Raw genomic sequence first — 26,751 nt, forward strand, 5'->3', positions numbered from 1 at the left:
TGGTGCATGTATCTAGAATAAATACAATTTCAATGCAACGCACATATCTAGATACGGATGAAACATAGAATTGTGTATTAAATGTAGAATGCTCATTGAGTTATACAGTCATTAATATTTACAGCAAAGATTATTTATTGAAAGATAAACATACGTATCATGTTAAACAATTGATTTCATTTGGATTAAAATACATTACAACATACTATTTAAAAGTACACAAAATAAACTATGTACTTGGAGATATATGTGTATATGTACAATTTACGGTTTATTGGTAAGTAGTTGTAGCTATGTACAGAAAATACCAATATAATCTAGGATGTACGTATGGATAATGACAATTTTGTGGTGCATGTATCTAGAATAAATACAATTTCAATGCAACGCACATATCTAGATACGGATGAAACATAGAATTGTGTATTAAATGTAGAATGCTCATTGAGTTATACAGTCATCAATATTTACAGCAAAGATTATTTATTGAAAGATAAACATACGTATCATGTTAAAAAATTGATTTCATTTGGATTAAAATACATTACAACATACTATTTAAAAGTACACAAAATAAACTATGTACTTGGAAAAATAGGTTGTATGTACAATTTACGGTTCATTGATAAGTATGTGTATCTATGTACAGAAAATACCCATATAATTTAGGATGTACGTATTTATAAACTGTTCAGTCCTGGAAGATGTAGTTTTGAAAACCACTTTACAATAGCAGCAATGCTATTGTTCAGGAGTTATTCTACTTATATCACATAATGGTAGTTTGGAGATATGTGCAGCATAAGATGTTCATACGCATGTATTTATGTACAAAATTATAAACTGTGTGCTACATAAACTGTTCATTCATATGTGCATACAATATATGGACGTTGATACAGGTGACGACGATACGCTTGTGATTAATCTTCTAGGATTTGGAAAGACACCGTTTGGGTGTCTTGACAGCCTGTTTTGAGGAACATTAAATTTATAACTGTCATAGCATCTGTCACTATATACAAATGAGTGAGTAAGCGGTTTAACGCTGCTTTGAACAGTATTTCAGTTATTTCACGATCTGTCAGCTTGATGAGGGAGGAAAAGAGATGCAGGTTTTTCCACTTTGGTGAAACCCACCAGCACGGGTATGGTGCTGACAAACCTAGAAACATAATTGGGGCGAACCGGGATTCGAACCAAAAATCAAACGTTTCTGGCGTGCCCAATGGGACGCAATTGCGGTGCTTTAGGCTACTGGGCCACCCGTGCCCCCTACATACAATGACAGAGTCTAACTGGCAAAAGCGTCCCAGGGACATTTGTATATGCTTGTGTACATTGTACTTGTGAATATGTCTATTCTCGTGTAACTATTTTTGTTCAGCTGCATCGATCTCGTTTGATTTTGTATAATTCATAACGTTCTAACGAAACATGTAATATTCCAACGTCAGAGGATAATCAGCAAATCATACAATACTTACTAAGGTATAATGTCCGTGTCTGTGTGTTTGGTTTCGCATTTTTACTTTGAAATATGTTTATTTACATATCATCACTGACAATTTCTCCAGTTAAAGTACTTGAGTGTTGAAGTAAAATAATCATATAGGTGAACCATTAACCGATAAAATCTCATGTTTTATAAATAACGCAAAGAGCGCAATCACTCATATATAACTCAAACGATCAGAAACTGTACATTTCCTTTCTTGTCTCCCATATGCTCGCTGTTAGTGTCTTGTCTGAAAACGACTCTTAAACGAACAAATACATATTAGTATCTCAACACCAGTGATACACAAATTTACAATGTTATAACTACCGTAGTGACAAAACACACACACACACACTAATTTATACATCTGATTGTGCAATGATACATCTGCAGTATTGTGTATTATGACAAAATGTCTCGTGTAACCACCTTACAGCAAGTGACTTCCACGTTGCCACGACAACACAAAAGTAGTTGTTTTCTCATTTGAGCAAGATTTACTTAAGTTTGTACTCAAGTTCCACCGACGTTGACTGCACGTTTCAAGGATTCTGAAAACATCTCTTCAGGTCACGGCAGCGTCTTTCAGCTTCATAGTCTCCACCCTGTCGGTACATCCTGGCTGCAGCTGCATACTGAAACAAATGAAGTACTCTTGAACCCTCAAATGGTATTTGTTGCCATACAACAACCATAGCATGTCTACACACTGCAACCATTATTCATAAAAACATTTCACAAGCATATTGTGTTCATGTATCAATCATTTATCACTTTACGTATTGGATAAAACCATGTGAATCTGTTGATTCCGGTCCCAGAAGCAACAAGCTCCAACGATTCGATTGATTTTACTGACTTAAACCATGTAATGGTTGATAGATAATTTCGCAGATCTGCATACTATGATAAATAAATAGTTTCGTAAATTGTACTTGTTAATATGCGCTTTCAGAACAGTCAGTGAATTCATGGCTCAGAATAAGCTGCAACAACAATGTCATCACAATGGTTTTATGACTGGCAAGCAATAGGGTGGATTATTCAATGGACGTGTAGTGATAATTACATTAATATATCATGATCGGTGTAGTATTCCCCTCAACCATACTATTTATTTATGTAATATGCCCGGAAAGGAAGTAGGTGATATTATTTATTTTTAGATGAAACTACTGGAAAATACACCAATGTCTGGCAATAAAAGTAAGCTATTTATGTGGCAAGAACATTTCCGAGGAAACCAAGGTCTCAAATACAGCATTATGACAGTCATGTAGCACGTGTGATCGGGCAGTTCGAGCAAGGGGTTATATGCCAGCTTTACCATTGTCACCTCGACTCGGTTGTGAGCAGAATCATATTGTTTTCTTTGAATCAAACGCTCAAAAGCCCCTTTATTAAAAACATTTTAATGGAGTCCACAATGGAATAGAGTGGTATTACAATGACTGGCCGAACTGCGCTCCTTATTGTCCATGGCAGATTCACAGGTCAATAATATCGGGGCAACAGTATTGCGCCAGGTGTGGTGCCATTTGAACAACGTGTTGGGCAACGTTTCATCTTTAATGATAATGCACATGCTTATCATGTCAGGATTGTAACCCAATTCCTGCAGCAGCAAAACATCCATGTCATGCTATGGCCAACACTCAGTTTCCTCCATTGAACACGCCTGGGACTTCTTTGGCAGACGTGTTCGTCAACGTCAAAACTCACCCACCACTCTCAATGAATCATAAGTCAAACTGCCTCGAAGAATTCGTGCATTTCTGGCCAATAGAGGTTGGTTTACCCAAGATTAGTGACGCTGGCTGCAAAATGCAAATTTCGAATATGACCCCGACCTCTTTAACGACTAAGAGCATCACTATATGATCACACTAACCATTAGAACCGATATACACACAGAAATGGTCAAGGACTAGTTCCCACTGGTGCAAGACTAACGATTTTTATACCTTCATTCAGAAAACAAAACAAAACACTTACCTCTCCATTCTTTTCATAGGCAAGCCCAGAAAGTACATATTCGTCTGCATACCGCAAACAGGTACCTGATTTAGTTATTTTATTACACTTCAGAAAATCAGCTGCTGCTGATAGAAAGTAGCTTTTCCGTTTCGCTTCATCGCTTTTTGTCATTGCTATCACGGCTTTGTTGTAAGCTATTGCAGAAAGTCTTTTATCATCGTCGCCAGCTCTTCTGTAACACTTTGCAGCATCCATATATAAACGATGTGTCATGAATGTGTCTCCTTGCTGGACCCAGTCTTCAGCATTAGATGCTTTAGCAAATTCCAGACCATCTTCTTCTACAAAGATTAAATAGGATGTGATAAATTCATTGAACTATAATCAGTTGCCGATTGTGACACAAAGCAACGAGTTGCGTTCGACCAGGTAATTATGTTACAAAATACGTTTAGCATATACCAGATGTCTTCAGTATGTATAATGACAACACTGCATGCTATTTTATATTCTACACAGATGCATAAATACTGACCAAAAGTGTCACTGGATTTCTCCGACCCTCTGACAAGTTTCCTGGCCTTAAAGTATTCAAACATAGGAGCTCGTTTATCCGTATCCTCATCATAGATCCACAAATTACACCGGGCTCTGGTCAAAGCTGTGTAAAGATACTTGAGCTCCGAGTTCAAAAGTTTGTGTTTTAATGTATCAAACTCCAACGCACGTAGGTCATTTCCTGAGTAAAGCAAGAAACAAGCTAGATGAGATAAATGAACTATTGCAATACATTGAAACATGGAATATTAATATTTACAAGAACATGGATCAGTATGCGAAACGATCGTGCCATATCATTTGGAAATATTGGTAGCACTTGACTTTATATGTAATTTACTAATATTTACCTTTCGATAACGTAATGATGATAAAATGTACCTGTGGAATATAGCCCAAGGCTGTTCTGGAAAGAAGTTACAACCCTCCACTCCTTTGTCACCTGTGAAATACACAAGACAAAACGTAATAAACTCATACATGATTTGATGACAACGGCTACCCTTGTCGTATTTGGTATAATTAATTACTTTTACTACAACACGCAGATAGTTTAATAATTGCAAGCTGAATCTTGTGACCCATGTAGCTTTTTTCTTATTCTACTTTCCACACACACGTACATTGGTCCTCTTATTTATATTCATTTCAGTAACGAAATGTAAGGTAAAGCAAGTACAATGTATATCTAATTGGCATGGGATTGACAAATACGCTGGCCATATCATGCATCATTGTGAGAAGAAAAACGGCATTGGTATTATATAGAAATGATTATGATAGTACATGAGAAAATATTGTCTTGTGTCAGGTTTTACATTTACTGTACCTGTGAATCCTTGAAGAAGTTGTACAATAAGACGTCATCAAACTCAAGGCCTTTACATTCACAGATAGTCAGGACATTAGCATTTTCTTTGAATACCGTCGGTAAAGTGGCCTTGGCCTCCTGATTTGCAACCAGAATGGCTTGATGGGATCCAAATATAATAGATCCTTGTCCTGTGTCTTTAGATTCTCTAGATTCCTGTTTGCATAAAATGTAAACAGCATATATGTATGACATTGACATACAACATACGATGTTAATTGACCATGTTGTCTTGTGATTTTAATGGGTTCCTGTTAATAACAATTCTAAATAGGTATCCAATAATTAAAAAAACAACTAATATATATTTTCTTGATAAAAGATTTGTATAAAATTAAAACTGCCTTTTTACACTGCACAATTGGTGACTTCATTCATATGATATACTTTGTTTACTTAAGCAATTATACAATTAAGTATGTAACAATACATAATATTATACATTTATCTTGTGGTATACCCATCTTGTAAAGTATACACATGCTGCTACCTTATGTGCATTCCAATACTTCAGCGAAATTCTAAAATAGAGAAAATTCTTATACTCTCTTGAAATACCTTGAGAAACATTTCCAAATCTTGTGAGGAGCAACATTCTAGCAGAAGAGGACGTTTTCCATGGAACAATCCAACATCCTTTTCCAAGCTATCAAAGGATTCTTTAAAATATTCTGTCATAATGTCCAAGACAGAAGATGCAAGAGAGAGTATTCCACTATGGGACCTGTAGTTGAAAACTAGTTTTTGAATTTTTGGCACATTCATCTGGCTTTTTGCCTCAGCTGAAGAACATTCTCTGACATGATGAAAACATGCCTGAATGTCACAGAACCGAAATGCAATGCCTCTCATTATACACTGTGCTGTATCACCTGTGAGAAATATATCATTTGGGTTTTGAGAAATACTCATCAGAAGCAGCAGCTCTGCTTGGGTAAAATCCTGTGTTTCATCCACATACAATTGATGTATGGTCCAGGGCATGTCAAGTTCAGCCTTGCATCTCTTATAAATGTCAAACACTACATCTGCCTCATCAAACATAGCTTCTTTTCTAATGAAACGTTTGTATTTCATATAAATGGCATATATAACATCCCTCTCTCCACTAAAAAACGGCGATTTCTTCCTCCCAATATCAATATATTCTTCTAATGTAAGATGTCCATCCAGTTTTGACATAGCTTCAAATGATCCCTTGATTAAGGAAAGAATCTCTGACCACACAAGAGACGGTTGCATTTTCAAACATGACGTTTGAGAAATTTTTGGCCAGATTTTCCTTTCAAATACTTCAAATGTAATAAATCTTGAATGGTTTGCATGTTTAGCCTTATATGATCGTCAACAACAGTGTCGTCCAACACATCAACTTCATCTTTCCAACCTTCTATGTTCTCCCGTAGACTTCCATCTTCGTTTCTTTCAAAGAAATGAGGTGGGTCGAGGGAGGCATCCAGCATCAACAGCAGTTGCTTCGAAGTAAGGAAGAGAGGGAAACTAACATCAGTGACAACTTTCAATTTTGAGGGAAGTGGTCCACAATTATGACTTCCATGGGGCATTGTATTATTCTGTCCATGATACAGTTCTGTAAATTGTTTCTTGATCTCTGCACATAGAACATGGTTCTTTGTCACAAATATCTGATGAAGATGACCTGGTCGTTTAGATCCTATGATGAAAAGAACAACTGAATGTATACATCTTTTATAGGATTGACATAGGGCATTTACTATGGAAGAAATAAGGAAAGTACAAAAGTGTATTTCTAAACTCACTTCACGAGATATACTTACCACATTGTCCACAACTAGGACTCGAAGGGCGTTCCGTGTTTTCTCTGATGGAAGTCTGAAGCATATCTGTTTTTGTTAAGGACAGTTCATCTGTCTCATTACCAGTGTTCCATTGGGAACAGAAATTCTGCCACAATCGGTAAAGACAGCAAGTTGTTTTCCCTGTTCCACTTCTCCCCAAAAGCAGTATGGGTTCATAAGGTTTAGAGTTGATAATCACATGCTCTTCATCATTGAGCTTAAAGGGAAACTGGGCTGTATAATTGTCCTGAATTATACACTTTGCCATCGATGTGGTGAAAGAATGAAACCGGTAGATATGAAATACAGTTTCACTTCCATCCACCAGCGGATAAAGTTGTGTCAGTTCAGAAGTAGAAGCATCTATTGCCTGCTTTTCTTCCTTATATAACACTGGTTCTCTGTAAGTTTCAGACCTCTTCCCTAGAAACTGTTGGTGCTTGATTCCCTTCAACGTCTTTGTCCATTGGCACTCCTGTCCTTTTCGGTGAGCTTCCGCCACTTTGTCAATGGCTCTTCTAAGGTTGTCATGATCAAATACTATGTCCAATATACTAATGACCTGTGTATATAATGGAGTGTCCTTCATTCTTGAAATGCCAATTTTCCAAATCACTCGTGCATCCTTTGAAAACTCAGCCTCATATATTTCCACCGACCTGACACCTTTGATCACCTTCCTTAGTGGTGGATCCCATTGTCCCAATGCAAGTTTGTGAATTACAAGAATGAATTTCTTTTTCAGATAATAGGGCCTGTGTTTGAACAGTTTCCAAACACAAGAACTGCATTCAACCTCCCAGGCCAATCCTTCAAAATTCGGTATGTCACCCATCTCCTCCGCCCCCGACACGTCCCTAGTGTCCGCATCCCCGGTCACCTTCACTTCTCTATATGTTGAGATGATGGTACTTTGTTCATGATAACTTGGTATTTTCTGAAGCATTCTCTCTATTAAGATTCTTTCATCACTTAAGTTTGTTTCTACTGCAATGGTTGTTTGCTGTTGTTTAGGCTGCACTCTTTGAACAGATCCGGCGTGATCTCGTTTTGATGGTCCCTGGTGATGACTTGTACCAGAATAAGATATAGTGCTCTTTTGAGTCCTGTAGTTCTTTACATGTGCGATGAATTCATCAGCTTTCACTGAATACACAGCGTCTTCGATGTTTCTTCGAATTGACGTTGCTTTCTCGGGGGATATGTATAGAGAGGATGATGGGTAACCAGTGCACAAATTCAGAAAGTCCACCAGACCACTGTGTCCTAGGGGAAACATATCAAGTTACAAACACACAGAATATAACTTAGATATTATCAAACGAATGTTTCAGTATTCAGTATTTTAATTGGGTGTAAAAAGCATTTTAAATATGCACGCAAAGAAATTCATCATATGTCCTTTGTACATAAACATATTACCTATGTACCTATACACGGAGCACCTTTAGAATACAGTACCACAACTTCTCGTGAGGACGATCTCTGCCGTAGGTCACATGTCTCAAGACAAGCAACCAGTTTATACGAGAATCCGTCGGACGCGAACCGGCGACCTTTGGATTGTTAGCCCGACAGCTAACCGACTGAGCTACGTCCACACTGTTAAACTTAGTGCAAATTTACCTAGTCATGCCTATGGCGTTACGGAACTGAACGAAAAGGGTCGAATAGATGACGGACACTTACGAAGGTTACGGGTAGGAATGGTGTCTCGTGACTTTAGTCTACGGACACTTACGAATGATCCCGATGCCATTTGGCACACTCGTCCCATTCCGTAATGTACAAGATACCGAGTGGAGAGAAATGAGCCGATATGCCGCGAAATGAAAACGGCTCCAGGCGTCAGACGTCAGACGTCGAACTCGCGAGTACGCATGAATGATATGGTATTTAATAATTCGTCGGGTGATTCTTGTGACAGAAAAGTGAGGTAGGGAACACTGTAAGGATGATGTGGATAACAGTAAGGAACGAGGGAGGAATTAGCATGACTAGTGACGACACAACGGTCAGTTCGCTTTTGAATCGGTACTGAAAAAATGTAGCCGGTGAAAGTGGCTTGTGTGAATGTTCCAGGACAGTTTCCAGTTGCCAAAATATTCGACACAAAACCATTTCATCCTTTTTACTCGACGTTTTTGTGTGAAGAATATTAGGAGCCGTTATATAATCTATAATAGCCACTAAACGAGTACCTAACCCTAATGATCGTAAAGTTCGGGGTAACCTACCCTAACTCTGGCGACATTTGGATGTGTTCAGCGCCAATATAACATCTCTAATAAACTGCATTCTTGTGCATAATAATAAAATTAATGAACCGAAAAAATAATATATGTCTATTTGTTCCCATTTATAACCATTTTATCCACTTGAATTACGAGAAAAACGAAATAAAAAATATATAAAAGATAAAAGTGCTTGAAACTAATGCTTGCTCTAAAATGCGCCGTCGCAGGCTATAATTAGTAAACAAATACTCAAAACTCTCAACACCGCAGGGCGTATTCAATGACATCGCGTGCAGAGATGATAGCTCACTGGGAGGAGCTTATGCACACTCGATGACCCCTGATGTCACAGGTCATGCATTGTTTCGCCGGTGTGACTGGCAACAAAATACTACAAATTACGTCATAGGGTATGATCACGTGTTTGAAAAGTTTGTGGTACTGTATTCTAAAGGTAGGCCCATGTATCAACCAAGTCACCGAGCCTGAACACCCGATCCATTTAGTCTCCTCTAACGATAAACATGGATTGAAGGGAGATAAATTGCATGTATCTAGTGTCATCCTCTATATAACAGCAATGACCAATATAGGCTTGGAGGTAGTTATGGTTTTACCACAAGTATATCAACAAAGGGAAATTATGAAATTCCTCCGGAATGTTATTGTACTTATTCCATATAGGAACAAGAAGACGGAAATAGTGTAGATCTGTTATGCAGCTGGTTTTATATTTATAACCTCAGTTACCAAGAGCAATCGCTTAAATATTTGCTTACATGGCAACATTATTGTGATGCTCATTTAGTATCAGCAGTTAAGAAAGCTGTACATCTGTGATGTTCTGAAATAGACTATGGATGACTCTGTATCCAATACACCTGATAAATTATATACCTGATGTGTCTTTATTGGATGCTTGCACAATGAATTCTTGTGCGTTTTTAACATCACAAACTGAAAACCAGTTCCCTAAATATTCACTGTCACTGCACCCTTAGTTATTAACTTTCGTGTAAAATTATTCTGCACAATATCTAAAAATGCCAGAATGACGAGAAACATTTGAACATATGTATGTGCATGCATGTCTTTTCAAGAACAAGTGTTTGCAAGTTTCATTTGATATGAAGTTAGGTTAAAAATATGTTTTCGAGTTTAAAAGGGAAGTTACACATTGGTTAGAAACGACGTGGTGTCAAACAAATATTTCGAAGCTAAAAGATAATGTATGATGCTTTTAAATAAATATTTGGAGCCCGCGGGTTATATGGAAGTCTAGAGATATTATCTAAAAACCTAACTAGTAATTGTTTTCACAGTCGCTCAGAGGTAAATGTTTTGATAACGATTGAACAAAATGAACCTGTGAACTATTAAGTGTTAAGCGTTTATACCTGAGTACAATATATACTCAAACCCTCGAAAAAAACACAACTCTTTTTAACTTTGATGACTCTCATTATATAAGAACCACCTCTACGATGTACCTGTACGTAAAAACACGAGAGCTGCTGCTCCACCAGTAGTAATCATGAAGGAAGAGCGACTTGCATGGTGGACAAGGGCGAAGAAAACTCGAAACTCCTTCTTTTCTAGAGCTGATTCAATAGCGACGTCACATTTGTCAATGTTTGCTTCATGGTCCAAAAAAATCTTCAGAATCCTAAGTCTGTTTGATTCAAACCCGTCAAAAAGCTTACACTGAATAAGTGCCAAAACAGATATGTTTTGGGCCATTTTTCGTCCATGTTTGTGTTCACCATAGGAGAAAACCAGCCTTTCAAACTGGTACCACTTTCCCCTCTCTACAAACATTTTGAGCAGCCCTAACACTTCTTTGATGTTTAGGCCATTAATCGTTTGGGGAAAATCTGAATTGGAAAAAAACAACATAAATATTTCAATTATGTTTTTCCTCAGCACTAAATTTACTTGTGAAGGTTTCAAGAACAGACTTGTCAATACACGTGATCTCTAAAGGCATAAACAGAAACACTGAACTAAACCAAACACAAAAAATGAGTGAATTAGGCATTCATGGAAACATTGTGACAATACTGTTTTCAAATCAATGTGGTCACAACCCTTAAAACTTCTGGCCATCAAAGTTTGTAACTGAAGCGCCAATACATTTCTACCACAAGACCGCGATTGAGGCTCTAAAGTGAGTGAGTGAGTTGGGTTTAACGCCCCTTTTAACAGTATTCTAGTTATGTCGCGGCGTGTCAGCCTAATGTGAGAGGAAAGCCTTTAGTGATGCAGGTCTCAGACGTTTACCACTTTGATGAAACCCACGAGCACGGGTATGGTGCTGACAAACCTAGAAACATAATCGGGGCGAACCGGGATTCGAACCCACAATCATAGGTTTCTGGCGTGCCCAAGGGACGCAACTCTGCACAGCGAATCGCGGCGCCTTAGACGACTGGGCCACCCGTGCCCCCTAAGGCCCTAAAAGTCAACCCTAAGTTTAACAGGCGAAACACCCATTTTGGGGTTTAATGTGGTGAATTTAGTATCAAGTTGTTTGCTTGTTTGATTACCTTGTACTGAGGCATGGTTGGCTATTCCATTCAGGCACATTTCAGTGAGATGTTTCTTGTCATGTGTGTCTCTCTTCAGAAGTACCTCTACAAATACTGCCACTGCCTTATTGACGTGTCCTAGTTCTACAAGGTCACACGCATAGTTGTATTGTTGGTCATTTTGACATTCAACTGCTTTAGATTCCTCGTCCAATAGCAGTTGTTTTGAGTGAAATACACCATCATCACTGTGGTGCTCTTCTTCGCGAAATCTACTAAAAACAGTCGAAAGCAATGATGACACTGAAAAATAAAAATAAATGAAAGCAAAGGCCCCAATTCATATACAACATGTATAGTGCAACAGTGATATCCTCCACAGTACTTGTACACATTGTACACTGAATTACCATGTCTAACTCTTTTATCATATTACTCACACATTCGGAGACTGGGTATGAATCCTTCCAGTATAATACCTGTTTGGTAGATCCTCCGAAATAGTGAAGGTGTGGAAGCCCGAAATTGTTCAAGGTAAAGATGCAACTGAGGGCTAATCAGATATTCATTCATGTCGAAAATGGTTCTCCCAGAACTATCTGTGATGGTATCCACTCCTTGTGATGGCACAATGGTTTCAAGCATCCAGTTAAGTATGTTCAACTTTCCTGAAAACAAATCAACATGATTAACCTGGTAGCTATCATTAAATTAGTCTGGAAATTTCAAATCTGTTTTTGCATGTACATACACTCATGTTTCCTACATGAACAAGGAGAGGCCCTCCATGATACATAAGAAATGATAAAGTATGACTTATATAATAGGCATCCATATACATCTTCTATTTAATGGATTAATCAATCGTTTAACAAGTAAATCTTTCCTTTTGTTGATTTCTTTGTACTAATATCCATATAAAATCAAATATTTATAATGTATATTGTAGTGCAAGTTATACAAATCAAATACTTATATTCAAATCAGTGTCATTAGTGATTATATCAGAGTAAATCCTTACTTGTTAGGAAAGCAATAGCAACAGCAGCATGCAAATACGTGTCGCCAGCCGCCATGCTGAGTGTTTCACAATCACTTCCATTTCTTAAGAAAAACAGCATTAGGGTCTCTATCCAAGGGTATTTGGACAACCATTCTTTGTTACACAAAGGTTGCAAGACTACGTTGAGCTGTTTACCACATCCCAAAAAACTTCGGTTGTCAAGGAAGAATTGATACGCCCGATATGCGGTATCCCAGTCTGATTTTAGAAGTAAAGAGTAAGCTGTCATAGCCCACACTTCTTCTTTCACACAGTCCAGTCTTATCATAGATTTGGTATCTGTCGATAGAACACACAGGGAAACAAACTTAGCTACACCCAAGTGTCCATGTTGCACTGACAATAACAAAATAGCTGAAAGGTGTTGACTTCGAACTCCCGGAAGGAATAGAATATTTCAACTTACCACTTGCGTAGTGGTAGTTCGTAGTCCGAAGAGACATTTGAGAATTATTTGATGATGGTTACATTGCCACCCTATCGTATTGCATTGTGTAAATTCCGTTGTTCTAATCTTAAACTATTAATTGAAGAAGGAAGAAAGATGGGTTAAGTCCGTAATGACAGATTATGTCCATTTTGTATTGTTCCAATAACTGAGTCAGAATATCACTTTTGTATGGAATGACTGTTTCCTAATGACATAAGTAACAACCTTCTTGCTAGGTACACTATTTTTAAAATACCAATAGCACAATGTCTTAACAATTAATGTTATCAAACAGTAAATATGGTATCAATTGCTTGGCCGATATGCGGTTTTAGCTCTAAAAAAGGTGTGGATGTTTCGTCAATGCCCATGTGATTGTATGGCGCATCGTTTAAAGATACTGTCACATGCACTGTACAATGGGCCGGTGGCCCCTTTACGAAAATTAACACTTTCTCACTTGCAACTGACAATGATGTTCTCAAAATGACCGAAAGTATGCCTTGCTGTGTCTCATGTCCCATGCATTCCAATTCCGTGAATGTATCCACCATTGTATTCAGAGAGTATTCGTTTACCATCAGTTTCCCGAGTGCTGTTATTACTTGATCGTGCGTCTGTAAGTAAACAAGGTGTTTGATACCTTATGAAAAATAATCGCATAATTCGTATGAATGCCATATTACAATCGAATGTTGAAATTAATATATAAGTGTTTAAAGCGTTCGCTCGCCACGCCGAAGACCCGGGGCTCGACTTCCCATTGCATTTAGTAACAATGCACATACTTCACCAACAATGGAAGAACACGTTTGTTAATAAAATTGGCTTATTCCATTTCAAATCATTTTGCCTTTTTCAACATCGAAGCTATTTCTGGTATTCGCGTTTCTTAAATGTTACAGATGACAAATGCACTAAATAAGAAAGGCGTCTGTACCCAAAAACGGAAGTAGCCCCTTCACTACATTTTCCTGCATGCTCCAAAATTCTTAAAGATAAAGGTATCATGACCCTTTTTGTATTCTACGAGTACCAAACTAGGGGACAGTTTAACTTTGATCCTGAATCCTGTTCAACTACAAAAGAGTAAATATATATCCTCCAGGTACATTTATATGAAGGTTAGATGTTCTTCTAGATTAATGACATAATATGGTTTGTTACTAATCATGCCAAAAACAGTATAAATATGCCAAATACTCAAGCTGACCTTCACGCTTTCGAATTATATGCATGTTGGTGTTACAAATATGAAGTCTCCATACTATATTACCAATGCTCTTTTTGAAACTGCATACAGGAAATATGTGAATTACCTTTAAGGTTATCTTGACATTTGACACAACTATGACACATAGCTGTTCATTTTGTTGAAAAATGCTTGATTTCTCAGTTTCGCGCGCTAGGTCGTGGTGTATAAATCTTAATTCCACCAAAGAGTAATATGTTGTCATTATAAAATGTTTGCTGAGACCTTTCGTCCTGATGTTAATTCTGTGGACTTCACTTCTGTAACATTTAGATTATTACCTGTGGCAGTCTGTGTAATTCCAAACTTTGCATGCAGTCCTTCAGAGCCTGTTTTCCTTCTCCACACTGCAGCCGACAATGTGCTCTTTCGCTGTAGAGAGTAGCTAAGTGGACTGCACCAGCTGATGATTTAGCCTTAAGAGTAGCCAAGTGGACTGCACCAGCTGATGATTTAGCCTTAAGAGTAGCCAAGCGGACTCCACCAGCTGATGATTTAGCCTCAACGAGATCAATAGTTTGGGTGAATGTCCAAATAGCTGCTTGGTAATTAAACATTTGGAGCTGTCGGCGAGCACATTCCTCCATACATTTGGGATCTGGAATTTTAAAATAAAGTTTATGCTTTTAAAGGGAGTTTTTGAAAACGGAAGCTGGTGAGAAGATCGTTGTTTCAAACCAGCATTCCTGAACCTTGTGTCATTTCTAACCTGCGCCTCCTACTTCAGTGCTATAAACGAGTGGAAGATCTCTTTCGGGTAGCAGTTCCGTGCAACCGTTATACAGACCTAAATGAAAGGCAGAGAAACTTTACATCATCAGGGGGCACGGGTGGCCCAGTCGTCTAAGGCGCCGCGATTCGCTGTGCGGAGTTGCGTCCCTTGGGCACGCCAGAAACCTATGATTGTTGGTTCGAATCCCGGTTCGCCCCGATTATGTATCTACCCGTGCTCGTGGGTTTCACCAAAGTGGTCAACGTCTGAGACCTGCTTTCCTTCCACATTAAGCTGACACGCCGCTATATAACTGGAATATTGTTAAAAGCGGCGTTCAACCCAACTGACTCACTCACCTTTACATCATTATAAGACATTAAGCAGAGTCCATGGTACGATTCCGACTATATCATAAGTATGTGTTTATGAATCACTTCATAAAGATCAAAGATTGATGATACCACGTGTTCGCGAAAAGATGGGCGCATGCTGCTCCAACGGTGCACCCGTCACCATTCAGAAAGACCTAAACATGTTGTATGTAAGCACCTGTCAATTTCTGTTTGAGCAGATCGTAAATAGGTTTAGGAGTTGTTCTGATGTCAGTAGGCGTCCGGTTTCGTTTGTCTTCCAAAGCATGATCAAATTTGTAGTGCAAAAGTAGATTTGTGAGCTCAAGCCCAGTTTCGGCGTCTTTTGCGCCACATGTCTCGCAGATCGTGTGGTATAGGGTTCGACCGGATCTGTCTTGGATGCCACGTATTTCCGTCATGTCCTCATGATTCTCCAGGAGATACTTTAGAACCCATGAACTACCTACAATACAACAGTATTTAGGTTTAATAAACACCTTTTCCCATTGTGCATTTCTTTCTTGTGTAACTGAAAAGGTGTTATCTTCTCAGAGAGTATAATCATCTTATGATTCTATTTTTTTTAAATTTCAAAACTTTGAGAGAAAGAGACAGAGAGAGAGAGCAATTAATTTACTGAAATATGTTATTTTGATGGAAAACTTATTTTTAAAATCACATAATATAGACGAAGCGTTTGTCACATTAAATATGTATAACACAATATTTGAATGTATATGTCTTTTCTCAAATGGTAAAACATATCAAAAGTCAGTCTGTATAACTATGAGATAGAACGTTAAAGTTTATCGACCCACCGAGCTGACACAGTGTCGCTTTTTAAATCGTATCATATATGAGAAAATCAAAGAAATGTTAAACAGAAAAATATGCTGACCCACATGTTGTTTAAAGATACCATAATATTATGTTTCTGACTACTAATCCTTAAAATGTCCTATAATTACATCTCACCTGATTTAACACAAAGCCTAACAGCCGCATGCAAAGTGGTGTCATTGGATGATGGTGCCATTGATTCCAACGAAGCACCTTTCACTATTAACAACAAAGCCAGCTCATCCAACCAGGCTGATTTTGGATCTGATCTTGGGGCCATGACAATCGGCGCCAGGTCAATAGAAACTGCACTGAATTCGGTAAAGTGAACATTCGTTGAAATTGTTTGTATAAACTCCTTTACGTTTTTATGAGGACGGCTCTTGACTTGAACATATCCTTCGCCCATGACAATTATCTTAACAATGTTCCAAGAAGATGAACGGACAAGTTCCTCGATGACTCTTGACATGTAGCATCGCAAATCGTCTACAAACTTCATTTTACGCGTTAGGTCTTCACGTGTTTCTGAAACATGTAACATTCGATTAATACACGCACGCACGCACGCACGCATACAGACCACACACGCACGCATACAGACCACGCACGCACAAGTACGGTAAACATGTTCATTGACCTGAAGCTATTCGACCTCATTTACAAATTGTTAAGAGTGTAGCTTTGTTCTCATTATGTCGTTTTAATCATGAGCGATAAATGCCTTACCTCCAAATGATTGTTTCATGCATGTTGTTATCATGAGGACTGCATGGCTGAATGTTTTTGTTGCATCTGACATGTGCAACTTATTCTGTGCAAGTCCTTTTTCAATGTAGCCCTGTAAAAGTTTTATACTGATTAAGGTGATAAGCTACCATACGCAACTGGCGGTGAGCTTGAAAAAAAAGTAATAGTAAATCATTGTTGGTTGTGCCAATAAACATTCTTTATTGAAGTACCTAAATAAAAGGACACATGAGTTACACTTACATAGGTATGACATTAGAATAGTTTGTACCCGATCACGCAAATGAAATCTCTTCTAAAGGCAGAGTCCATTGTATGATTCCCACTATGTCATAAGCACGTGTTTATGAATACTATCCAATAGTGATGATACAAGGTGTTCGCGAGAAGGTAGGCATATCCTTCCCCACCGGCGGAACCCGTGAGAAACACACGCAAAAGTTAGTCAGTTGTAGGGAATTGACATCATGTTGGTTTGTTTGTTTATTGTTTAACGCCGCACTCAGCAATATACCAGCTATATAATGGCGTTTACATCATGTTGGTACCTGATGCGTCAATTATGGAAATATACATACGTAGATTATTCGTCCGAGACCAAAAAATAACACATCCACAAATAAATGCATTTCTGAAGTCCAATTTAATGACTTTCATAAAGATTTATCAAGTTATTTATTCATTAACTGCGTTGAAGAGTTTGGCCGTATACCTTGTACTGAGAAGCATTCAGGGCAATAGAAGCTTCTGCCGATCTAATGGCATCGTCATATTTTCCAAGGAGGAAGTTGATTCCAGCACATCGACGGTGTAGAATATCAACCTCTTGGCTTACATCAGTGATATCCTCCGCTAAAGCTATAGCATTTTCGAACCACTTGAGACTGGATTCATAATGTCGCTGCTGTTCGTCCGTGTCAGCTTTCTTCGTCATGTAATCCATTCTAGTTCTTAGCATTTGTTCTGAAAAGTGCAAATACATTTCAAAAGGGCTACAGTCATATAGGTACATTCTGTGTGTTGTTTTAGTATATAGTTGTAGTATTACAAATATTATATAAACGGTTGGAGGTACAGAAGGTTTCGGATCATTTAAAACATTTAAGAAACAGAACACCTGTCAGATGTGCTCGTATATTATCAGTGGATGCTAATGTTGAAACACATGTTTGTAAGTTTGTGAGGTGAAATGAAGTTTAACGTCTCGTTCAAGATTACTGCACTTATATAACCACGTGCATGGAATTGCATATGTGCGTGTGTGTATGTGTGTGTTTGTCTGTGTGTGTCTGTTTGTACTAGTTCGGACCCATACCAGTTCTATACTGTGCTAGCCCCTGAGATACAATGCCTCAGTATTAACATGGTCAACCTTCCAGAAACAGCATACTGACCCCGAGCCGACCATCCCTTGTTGTATCCCCTTAATGCCGAGCGTCAGATAGGGTAACAACAAGTACCATATTTGAACGTCTTTAAGTATGACGCGGCCAGGGGATCAAACCACCGACTTCCGCTCTCTGGGTAGATGCTCTTTCCATTAGGCCAAGGAGGTGTTCAGAAACACACAACACATTGGACCTCTGCTTCACGGTCCCTGATGTTGTAACTTCCATGTGTGATTTTGTAACCATGCAAATACGTGAACTGCTAGATTGATATAAACAAGAAACAAACAAAGTGCTTTATGCTACAGTGGTCTTGATTTCTTCGAGCCTTATCTACCCGTAACACTGAATAATTACACATGCCCTTTCAGGTGAGGTGAGGTGAAATGGGGTTTAACGTCGCGTCCAAGATTATTGCACTTATATAGCGACGTGGAAGTACGTGTGTGTGTTTGTGTGGCTGCTTGTACTAGTCCGGACTGATGCCGATTTATAGTGCTAGCTCACTGAGATACCATGCCGCAGTTTAACATGAATACCCCACTCAGACACAGTATACTGACTCCGAGCCGACCAGTCCTTGTTTTAGCCCCTTAATGCCGAGCGCCAGAAAAGGGTAACAACAAGTACCATCTTTTAACGTCTTTTGGTATGACGCGGTCGGGGATCGAACCCCGGATCTTCCGCTCTCCGGGCCCTTTCAGGAACAGACCTTACTTAATATTACACTTAAAGGTAACAACGTGTTTCAGTTATCATAGGGGCGGTCGGGTAGCCTAGTGGTTAAAGCGTTCGCTCGTCACGCCGAAGACCCGGGTTCGATTCCCGACATGGGTACAATGTGTGAAGCCCATTTCTGGTGTCCCCCGCCATGATATTGCTGGTTTATTGCTAAAAGCGGCGTAAAACCATATTCACTCACTCACTCAATTATCATAACAAACAAGACATAATATATGCTAAACAAAGTGCTTAACCGCATACTGAGATGATTTCTCTTACTAATGAAATGATATAAAAATAATATCATTACCTCTTTTATAACTATTGGCTCCATTCCTCAGGTCATCATAAATTCGTGTCCCAGGCTCCACATAATCGATCGGTTGTTTTCCACTCGCATCTCGAATGTTTACAGACGCCCCATATTTCATCAATAGGTTATACAAAGCTTCTCCACTTGGTGTGTTAGTCTTCCCAGACTTCAATAGAATGAGTAGTGGTGAGTCCCCATTTCTGTCTTTGTTGTCGATCTGCAGTCGCACTGTGTTGCTTGTTCCAGTCACATACTTAAATAGCTCATTGTTACCTGTTTGAGTTAAACATGTCAATGTTGTGGTATGATTGTATCGGCACGCATGAGATACACTGTTACTAAATAACTTTGATGATACGTTATTGAGGAGTATATTTCAGTTAATAGATACATTGTTACTAACTATTTTCGTAATGATGTAAGGGTACATTATTTCAAATTACTCTTCTTCTTCAGATAACACGAACATCTCCTTCTTCTAATTTCAACTTAGTTATGTAATATGTACATGTAATAAAAAATCCTTTCATATAAGATTGAGAATGAGAATATCAATTTCTCTCCACTAAGTCGTATTTTACGTTTTCTAGATATATAATCCTAATACAGCATTGTAGTTGTATGTTACAGTTCAAATAAAACGGAAACAGCTCTGTTATTGTGAATGAATTCTATGTACGAGTTAAATGCAAATTTTATAAGAAAATTAAAGGTCATATTGGGAAATAATTAACCGTTTCAGCATATATTTAAGATATGATCAAATGGTCACTGAGCAACTCGAACTTGCGTGTATTATAATATCAACAATGACGTTGTGATCCTCGATCATCAGCACCTGGCTTACGAAAAAACTTCAGCCAGAGGTTTGTCGTGTTTTGTACTGAACACCAAAATATAATAGGGGACATTTTTAAGAATGTGGTTCGGTTATTTAATACCTACCTGTCTTGATAGCCATATTGACCGCCACAACCGGTACGGGTTCCAAGAAATCAGTAACAATACTCTCTAAAGCCGCACCTCTCTTCAAAAGACAAATGGCCAGCCTAATACCCCACTGGTATAGTTCAGTATCTGACAATGATCTCAGTAAACCAGAGATCGATATATCCAATGTTGGAGAGCTTTCGGCTATGCGGTCAATTGGTGACTTCGGTCCATCCTTCGGACCTAGCAACAATCTGTGCATTGCATTCCACTCATTGTGCTTAGCTAAGCGCTTTAAAACACGTGACCAGAAGACGCCTGAACTTGGAATATCCGTATCTTTAGACAAGTATTTTCTTGCAACTGAAAATATGGAACATTTGAACCTCTTGGTGGAAAAGCAGTTAAGCAGTTATATATGTATGCTAATTGTGCATATAATGCATATCTACTCCAGTTACTCTGATGTGGTTAATGGAATATTTACAGTGCAAAAGCAAGCCAGAATTATTACTTACTTATAAAATTCAGTGGTTTCTTTGATATGAATATTTTTGTGAAGTTGCGAATTTTGTCTAATCTGTAATTTCAAACACGAAATTCACTTACCAATCAAACTTAATTCCACATCTGGTGGAGTTAGATGATACTTGGAGCATAATCTACTACACGGTCCAACTACCGCCCAAATTAAGCTTATATAGACTTACACATACCTTTCACGAAGGGAATAAGTGTGGACAACTCAGCGAAATGTTCCACACGATTTTCTTCGCTGCTTGGGCATTTCAGTTGGTCGACCAGGTAACAAAACCTGTCGCCTTTCGTAGAAAACCTATTCATGTCTGTAAACATTAATAATACATGCATTTGTATAGCGCAGCATTCACTGTGCATAAGTTTCGAAATATAAGTGAAAATAGCATATGAGTTTGGAATAAGAACGTCATAAAACCATTTCATAAGAATAAGTGAAGGTATATTATATATAATGTTCTTCAAAGTAAAGTTTTCAAAACTGTTGCTCCTTTAATCAGAACACATAGTTATTGATTTTAATTTTGTTTTAACGCCGCACATATCAATGTTCCTGATATATGACAGCTGTCTATGAGAAATCAGGTCTGGACCAGACACTCCAGTGATTAACAGCACCAGCATCGATACACGCAGTTGGGATAGATGAAAAACAATCAACAAAAATCGCCGAGCCTGACAACACGATCCATTTCGTCTCCTCTTACGACCAGAATAGGTTGCTGGGGACCTATATTCTTACCGCGATTCCCCACGGGAAACATGCATAGGTTTCTAGGGACCTACATTCTTGCCGAGCATACACATGGGAGACAAGTATAGGAAGATGGGGACCTATATTCTTATTTGGGATCCCCACTAGATACATGCATAGGTGGTGGGGACCCATATTCTTACCATGCATCCCCACATAAAAGACAAGCATTGGATGCTGATGACCTGTATTCTTACCATGAATCCCCACACAAGAGACACGTATAGGTTGCTGGGGATCTATATTCTTACCATGAATCCCTACGTAAGAGACACGAATAGGTTGCTGGGAACCTATATTCTTACCATGAATCACTACGTCAGAGACACGTATAGGTTGCTGAGGACCTATATTCTTACCATGAATCCCTACGTAACAGACACGCATAGGTTGCTGGGGACCTATATTCTTACCATGAATCCCTACGTAAGAGACAAGCAGAGGTTGCTGGGGACCCGTATTCTTACAGGGAATCCACACAGGAGACGCGCATAGGTTGCGGGGGATCCTTTATTCTTACCGGGAATCCCCACATAAGAGACACGTATAGGTTGCTGGGGACCTGTATTCTTACCATGAATCCCCACATAAGAGACACGTATAGGTTGCTGGGGACCGGTATTCTTACCATGAATCCCCACATAAGAGACACGTATAGGTTGCTGGGGACCGGTATTCTTACCATGAATCCCCACATAAGAGACACGTATAGGTTGCTGGGGACCGGTATTCTTACCATGAATCCCCACGTAAGAGACACGTATAGGTTGCTGGGGACCGGTATTCTTACCATGAATCCCCACGTAAGAGACACGTATAGGTTGCTGGGGACCGGTATTCTTACCATGAATCCCCACATAAGAGACACGTATAGGTTGCTGGGGACCGGTATTCTTACCATGAATCCCCACGTAAGAGACACGCATAGGTTGCTGGGGACCTATATTCTTACTGGGAATCCCCACGGGAGACATGCATAGGTTTCTTGCGGACTTATTCGTACTGGGGATCCCCACGAGACAAACATAGCTTGCTGGGGATCTACATTCTTTCTGGGAATCCTCACGGGAGACACGCATAGGTTGCTGCGGACTTATTCGTACTGGGGATCCCCACGAGACAAGCATAGATTGCTTGGGACCTATGTCCTCACTGTCATTCCCCTCGGGAGACAAGCATAGGTTGCCTGGTGACCGATATTCGTAGGAATCACCACAGGAGACACGCATAGGTTGCTGGGGACCTATAGTTATACTGGGAATCCCCACGGGAGACAAAGGAGACACGTATAGGTTGCTGGGGACCTATAGTTTAAACGGGAATCCCAACAGGAGACACGCATAGGTTTCTTGGGACCTATAGTCATACTGGGAATTCCCACAGGAGACACGCATAGGTTGCTGGGGACCTATAGTTATACCGAGAATCCCCACAGGAAACACGCATAGGTTGCTTGGGACCTTTAGTTATACCGGGAATCCCCACAGGAGAGACGCATAGGTTGCTGGGGACCTATAGTTATACTGGGAATCCCCACGGGAGACAAAGGAGACACGTATAGGTTGCTGGGGACCTATAGTTTAAACGGGAATTCCAACAGGAGACACGCATAGGTTTCTTGGGACCTATAGTCATACTGGGAATTCCCACAGGAGACACGCATAGGTTGCTGGGGACCTATAGTTATACCGAGAATCCACACAGGAGACACACATAGGTTGCTTGGGACCTATAGTCATACCGGGAATCCCCACAGGAAACACGCATAGGTTGCTTGGGACCTTTAGTTATACCGGGAATCCCCACAGGAGAGACGCATAGGTTGCTGGGGACCTATAGTCATACCGGGAATCCCCACAGGAAACACGCATAGGTTGCTTGGGACCTTTAGTTATACCGGGAATCCCCACAGGAGAGACGCATAGGTTGCTGGGGACCTATAGTCATACCGTAAATTCCCACAGGATACACGCATAGGTTGCTGGGGACCTATATTCTTACTGGGAATCCCCACGGGAGACATGCATAGGTTTCTTGCGGACTTATTCGTACTGGGGATCCCCACGAGACAAACATAGCTTGCTGGGGATCTACATTCTTTCTGGGAATCCTCACGGGAGACACGCATAGGTTGCTGCGGACTTATTCGTACTGGGGATCCCCACGAGACAAGCATAGATTGCTTGGGACCTATGTCCTCACTGTCATTCCCCTCGGGAGACAAGCATAGGTTGCCTGGTGACCGATATTCGTAGGAATCACCACAGGAGACACGCATAGGTTGCTGGGGACCTATAGTTATACTGGGAATCCCCACGGGAGACAAAGGAGACACGTATAGGTTGCTGGGGACCTATAGTTTAAACGGGAATCCACACAGGAGACACACATAGGTTGCTTGGGACCTTTAGTTATACCGGGAATCCCCACAGGAGAGACGCATAGGTTGCTGGGGACCTATAGTTATACTGGGAATCCCCACGGGAGACAAAGGAGACACGTATAGGTTGCTGGGGACCTATAGTTTAAACGGGAATTCCAACAGGAGACACGCATAGGTTTCTTGGGACCTATAGTCATACTGGGAATTCCCACAGGAGACACGCATAGGTTGCTGGGGACCTATAGTTATACCGAGAATCCACACAGGAGACACACATAGGTTGCTTGGGACCTATAGTCATACCGGGAATCCCCACAGGAAACACGCATAGGTTGCTTGGGACCTTTAGTTATACCGGGAATCCCCACAGGAGAGACGCATAGGTTGCTGGGGACCTATAGTCATACCGGGAATCCCCACAGGAAACACGCATAGGTTGCTTGGGACCTTTAGTTATACCGGGAATCCCCACAGGAGAGACGCATAGGTTGCTGGGGACCTATAGTCATACCGTAAATTCCCACAGGATACACCCATAGGTTGCTGGGGACCTATAGTCATACCAGGAATCCCCACAGGAGACACGCATAGGTTGCTGGGGACCTATAGTCATACCGGGAATTCCCACAGGAGACACGCATAGGTTGCTGGGGACCTATAGTCATACCGGGAATTCCCACAGAAACACGCATAGGTTGCTGGGGACCTATAGTCATACCGTAAATTCCCACAGGATACACCCATAGGTTGCTGGGGACCTATAGTCATACCGGGAATCCCCACAGGAGACATGCATAGGTTGATGGGGACCTATAGTCATACCGGGAATTCCCACAGGAGACACGCATAGGTTGCTGGGGACCTATAGTCATACCGAGAATCCCCACAGGAGACATCCATAGGTTGCTGGGGACCTATAGTCATACCGGGAATCCCCACAGGAGACATCCATAGGTTGCTTGGGACCTATAGTCATACCGGGAATCCCCACAGGAGACACCCATAGGTTGATGGAGACCTATAGTCATACCGGGAATTCCCACAGGAGACAAGCATAGGTTGCTGGGGACCTATAGTCATACCGGAAATCCCCACAGGAGACACCCATAGGTTGCTGGGGACCTATAGTCATACCGGGAATCCCCACAGGAGACACCCATAGGTTGCTGGGGACCTATAGTCATACCAGGAATCCCCACAGGAGACACCCATAGGTTGCTGGGGACCATACTGGGAATTCCCAAAGGAGACGAGAGCGGAAGGTCCGGGGTTCGATCCCCGACCGCGTCATACCAAAAGACGATAAAAGATAGTACTTGTTGTTACCCAGTATTGCGCTCTCCATTAAGGGGCTAAAACAAGGACTGGTCGGCTCGGAGCCATTATACTGTGTCTGAGTGGAGTATTCATGTTGAACTGCGGCATGGTATCTCAGTGAGCTAGCACTATAAATCGGCATCAGTCCGGACTAGTACAAGCAGCAACACAAACACACACACGTACACGCACGTCGCTATATAAGTGCAATAATCTTGGACGCGACGTTAAACCCCATTTCACCTCACCTCACCTCACCCGCAGGAGACACGCATAGCTTTACTGAGACCTGTATTCTTACTGGGAATCCCCACGGGAGACAAGCAAAGGATTCTGGGGACCTATATTCTTACCGAGAATCCCCATGGGAGACAAACATAGGTTGCTGGGGATCTATATTCTCACTGGCATCCCCACAGGAGATAAGCATACGTTGCTGGGGAAGTATATTCTTACCGGGAATCCCCACGGGAGACAAGCAAAGGTTGCCTGGGGACCGATATTCGAAGGAATCTCCACGGGAAACAAGCATAGGTTGCTGTGGACCTATAATCTTACCGGGAATCCTCACGAGAGACAAGCACAGATTGCTCGGGACCTATATTCTTACCGGGAATCCCCTCGGATTAAGCTGAAGGTATGTCTTGAGATGAACATCAGTCACGTCCTTTGTGAGATACCTATTAATTGAAACAAGTCATTGTATCAACATATAGTTTCTTTAAAACGTTGTTATTATACCGTCCTTCGTCGACAGTTTATAGAAATATTGTATAACTTGTTCAAGTCACATTATGGCTGAAATATTGCTAATATCACTCACTCATTTTAAAGCGTTATTCTGCATAGTGTTTGTGACAATTTCTCCACTAACATTTGACTTTTCTTGTTAAGATGATGATGTCAATGTCAATGTCACTCTCATAAATCACTCATTTACTCACTACATTAGAATCAATGGACTAAAATGTGCAAGAATGTTTTGTTACTTTAGAGAAAATAATGTCATCACACACATCTCAAGCGTTAGAACATATGCCCACGAGCTTTACTTTAGTGAGTGTTTGGGTGATCTTTATACAGTGATTGGTGAACCTGAGTAAGAGTCAAGTGATCTCGTGTCATGGCGCGTTGTGGGGGGCACGAGTAGCCCAGTCGTCTAAGGCGCCGCGATTCGCTGTGCAGAGTTGCGTCCCTTGGGCACGCAAGAAACCTATGATTGTGGGTTCGAATCCCGGTTCGCCCCGATTATGTTTCTAGGTTTGTCAGCACCATTCCCGTGCTCGTGGGTTTCACCGAAGTGGTAAACGTCTGAGACCTGCATCACTTCGGGCTTTCCTCCCACATTAAGCTGACACGCCGCGATATAACTGGAATACTGTTAAAAGCGGCGTTAAACCCAACTCACACACACACACATGGCGCGTTGTCCGTACGCCCTTCGTTAACGTTCCCTTCTTTGTGACCACGGCCTTTATATCAATCCTCTCCTCCTAATCCTTCTACTTCTA

The 26,751-nt window shown here is 40.4% G+C and overlaps 3 protein-coding genes and 1 long non-coding RNA gene across 4 annotated transcripts; all 4 read right to left on the reverse strand.

The window, feature by feature from the left end:
• Positions 1–613: 613 nt before the first annotated feature.
• LOC124143774 (TPR and ankyrin repeat-containing protein 1-like) lies at positions 614–6,235 on the reverse strand. Its single transcript, XM_048382516.1, has 6 exons — positions 5,466–6,235; positions 4,866–5,063; positions 4,418–4,478; positions 4,014–4,217; positions 3,497–3,819; positions 614–2,136 (listed from the first exon to the last, which is right to left on the reverse strand). The coding sequence occupies exons 1-6, from the start codon at positions 6,147–6,149 to the stop codon at positions 2,044–2,046; spliced, it is 1,563 nt and encodes a 520-aa protein (XP_048238473.1). The 5' UTR covers positions 6,150–6,235; the 3' UTR covers positions 614–2,043.
• LOC125372130 (TPR and ankyrin repeat-containing protein 1-like) lies at positions 6,152–7,931 on the reverse strand. The gene is made up of 2 exons (XM_048381189.1): positions 6,707–7,931; positions 6,152–6,582 (listed from the first exon to the last, which is right to left on the reverse strand). The coding sequence occupies exons 1-2, from the start codon at positions 7,671–7,673 to the stop codon at positions 6,152–6,154; spliced, it is 1,398 nt and encodes a 465-aa protein (XP_048237146.1). The 5' UTR covers positions 7,674–7,931.
• A 6,717-nt stretch (positions 7,932–14,648) lies between these two features.
• Positions 14,649–19,586, reverse strand: LOC124143827. The gene is made up of 7 exons (XM_048381190.1): positions 19,317–19,586; positions 17,608–17,858; positions 16,875–16,986; positions 16,281–16,673; positions 15,502–15,768; positions 14,722–14,835; positions 14,649–14,653 (listed from the first exon to the last, which is right to left on the reverse strand). Exons 1-7 carry the CDS (start codon positions 19,435–19,437, stop codon positions 14,649–14,651), a joined length of 1,263 nt encoding a protein of 420 aa, XP_048237147.1. The 5' UTR covers positions 19,438–19,586.
• A 603-nt stretch (positions 19,587–20,189) lies between these two features.
• On the reverse strand, positions 20,190–25,904 carry LOC124143809. Its single transcript, XR_007218141.1, has 3 exons — positions 25,851–25,904; positions 20,966–21,094; positions 20,190–20,612 (listed from the first exon to the last, which is right to left on the reverse strand). It is a non-coding gene; the product is annotated as an uncharacterized LOC124143809 (long non-coding RNA).
• Between the last annotated feature and the right edge of the window lie 847 nt (positions 25,905–26,751).

This window comes from Haliotis rufescens, unplaced genomic scaffold (assembly GCF_023055435.1).
Source record: "Haliotis rufescens isolate VD_foot unplaced genomic scaffold, xgHalRufe1.0.p SCAF_1, whole genome shotgun sequence".
NCBI lineage: Eukaryota > Metazoa > Mollusca > Gastropoda > Lepetellida > Haliotidae > Haliotis > Haliotis rufescens.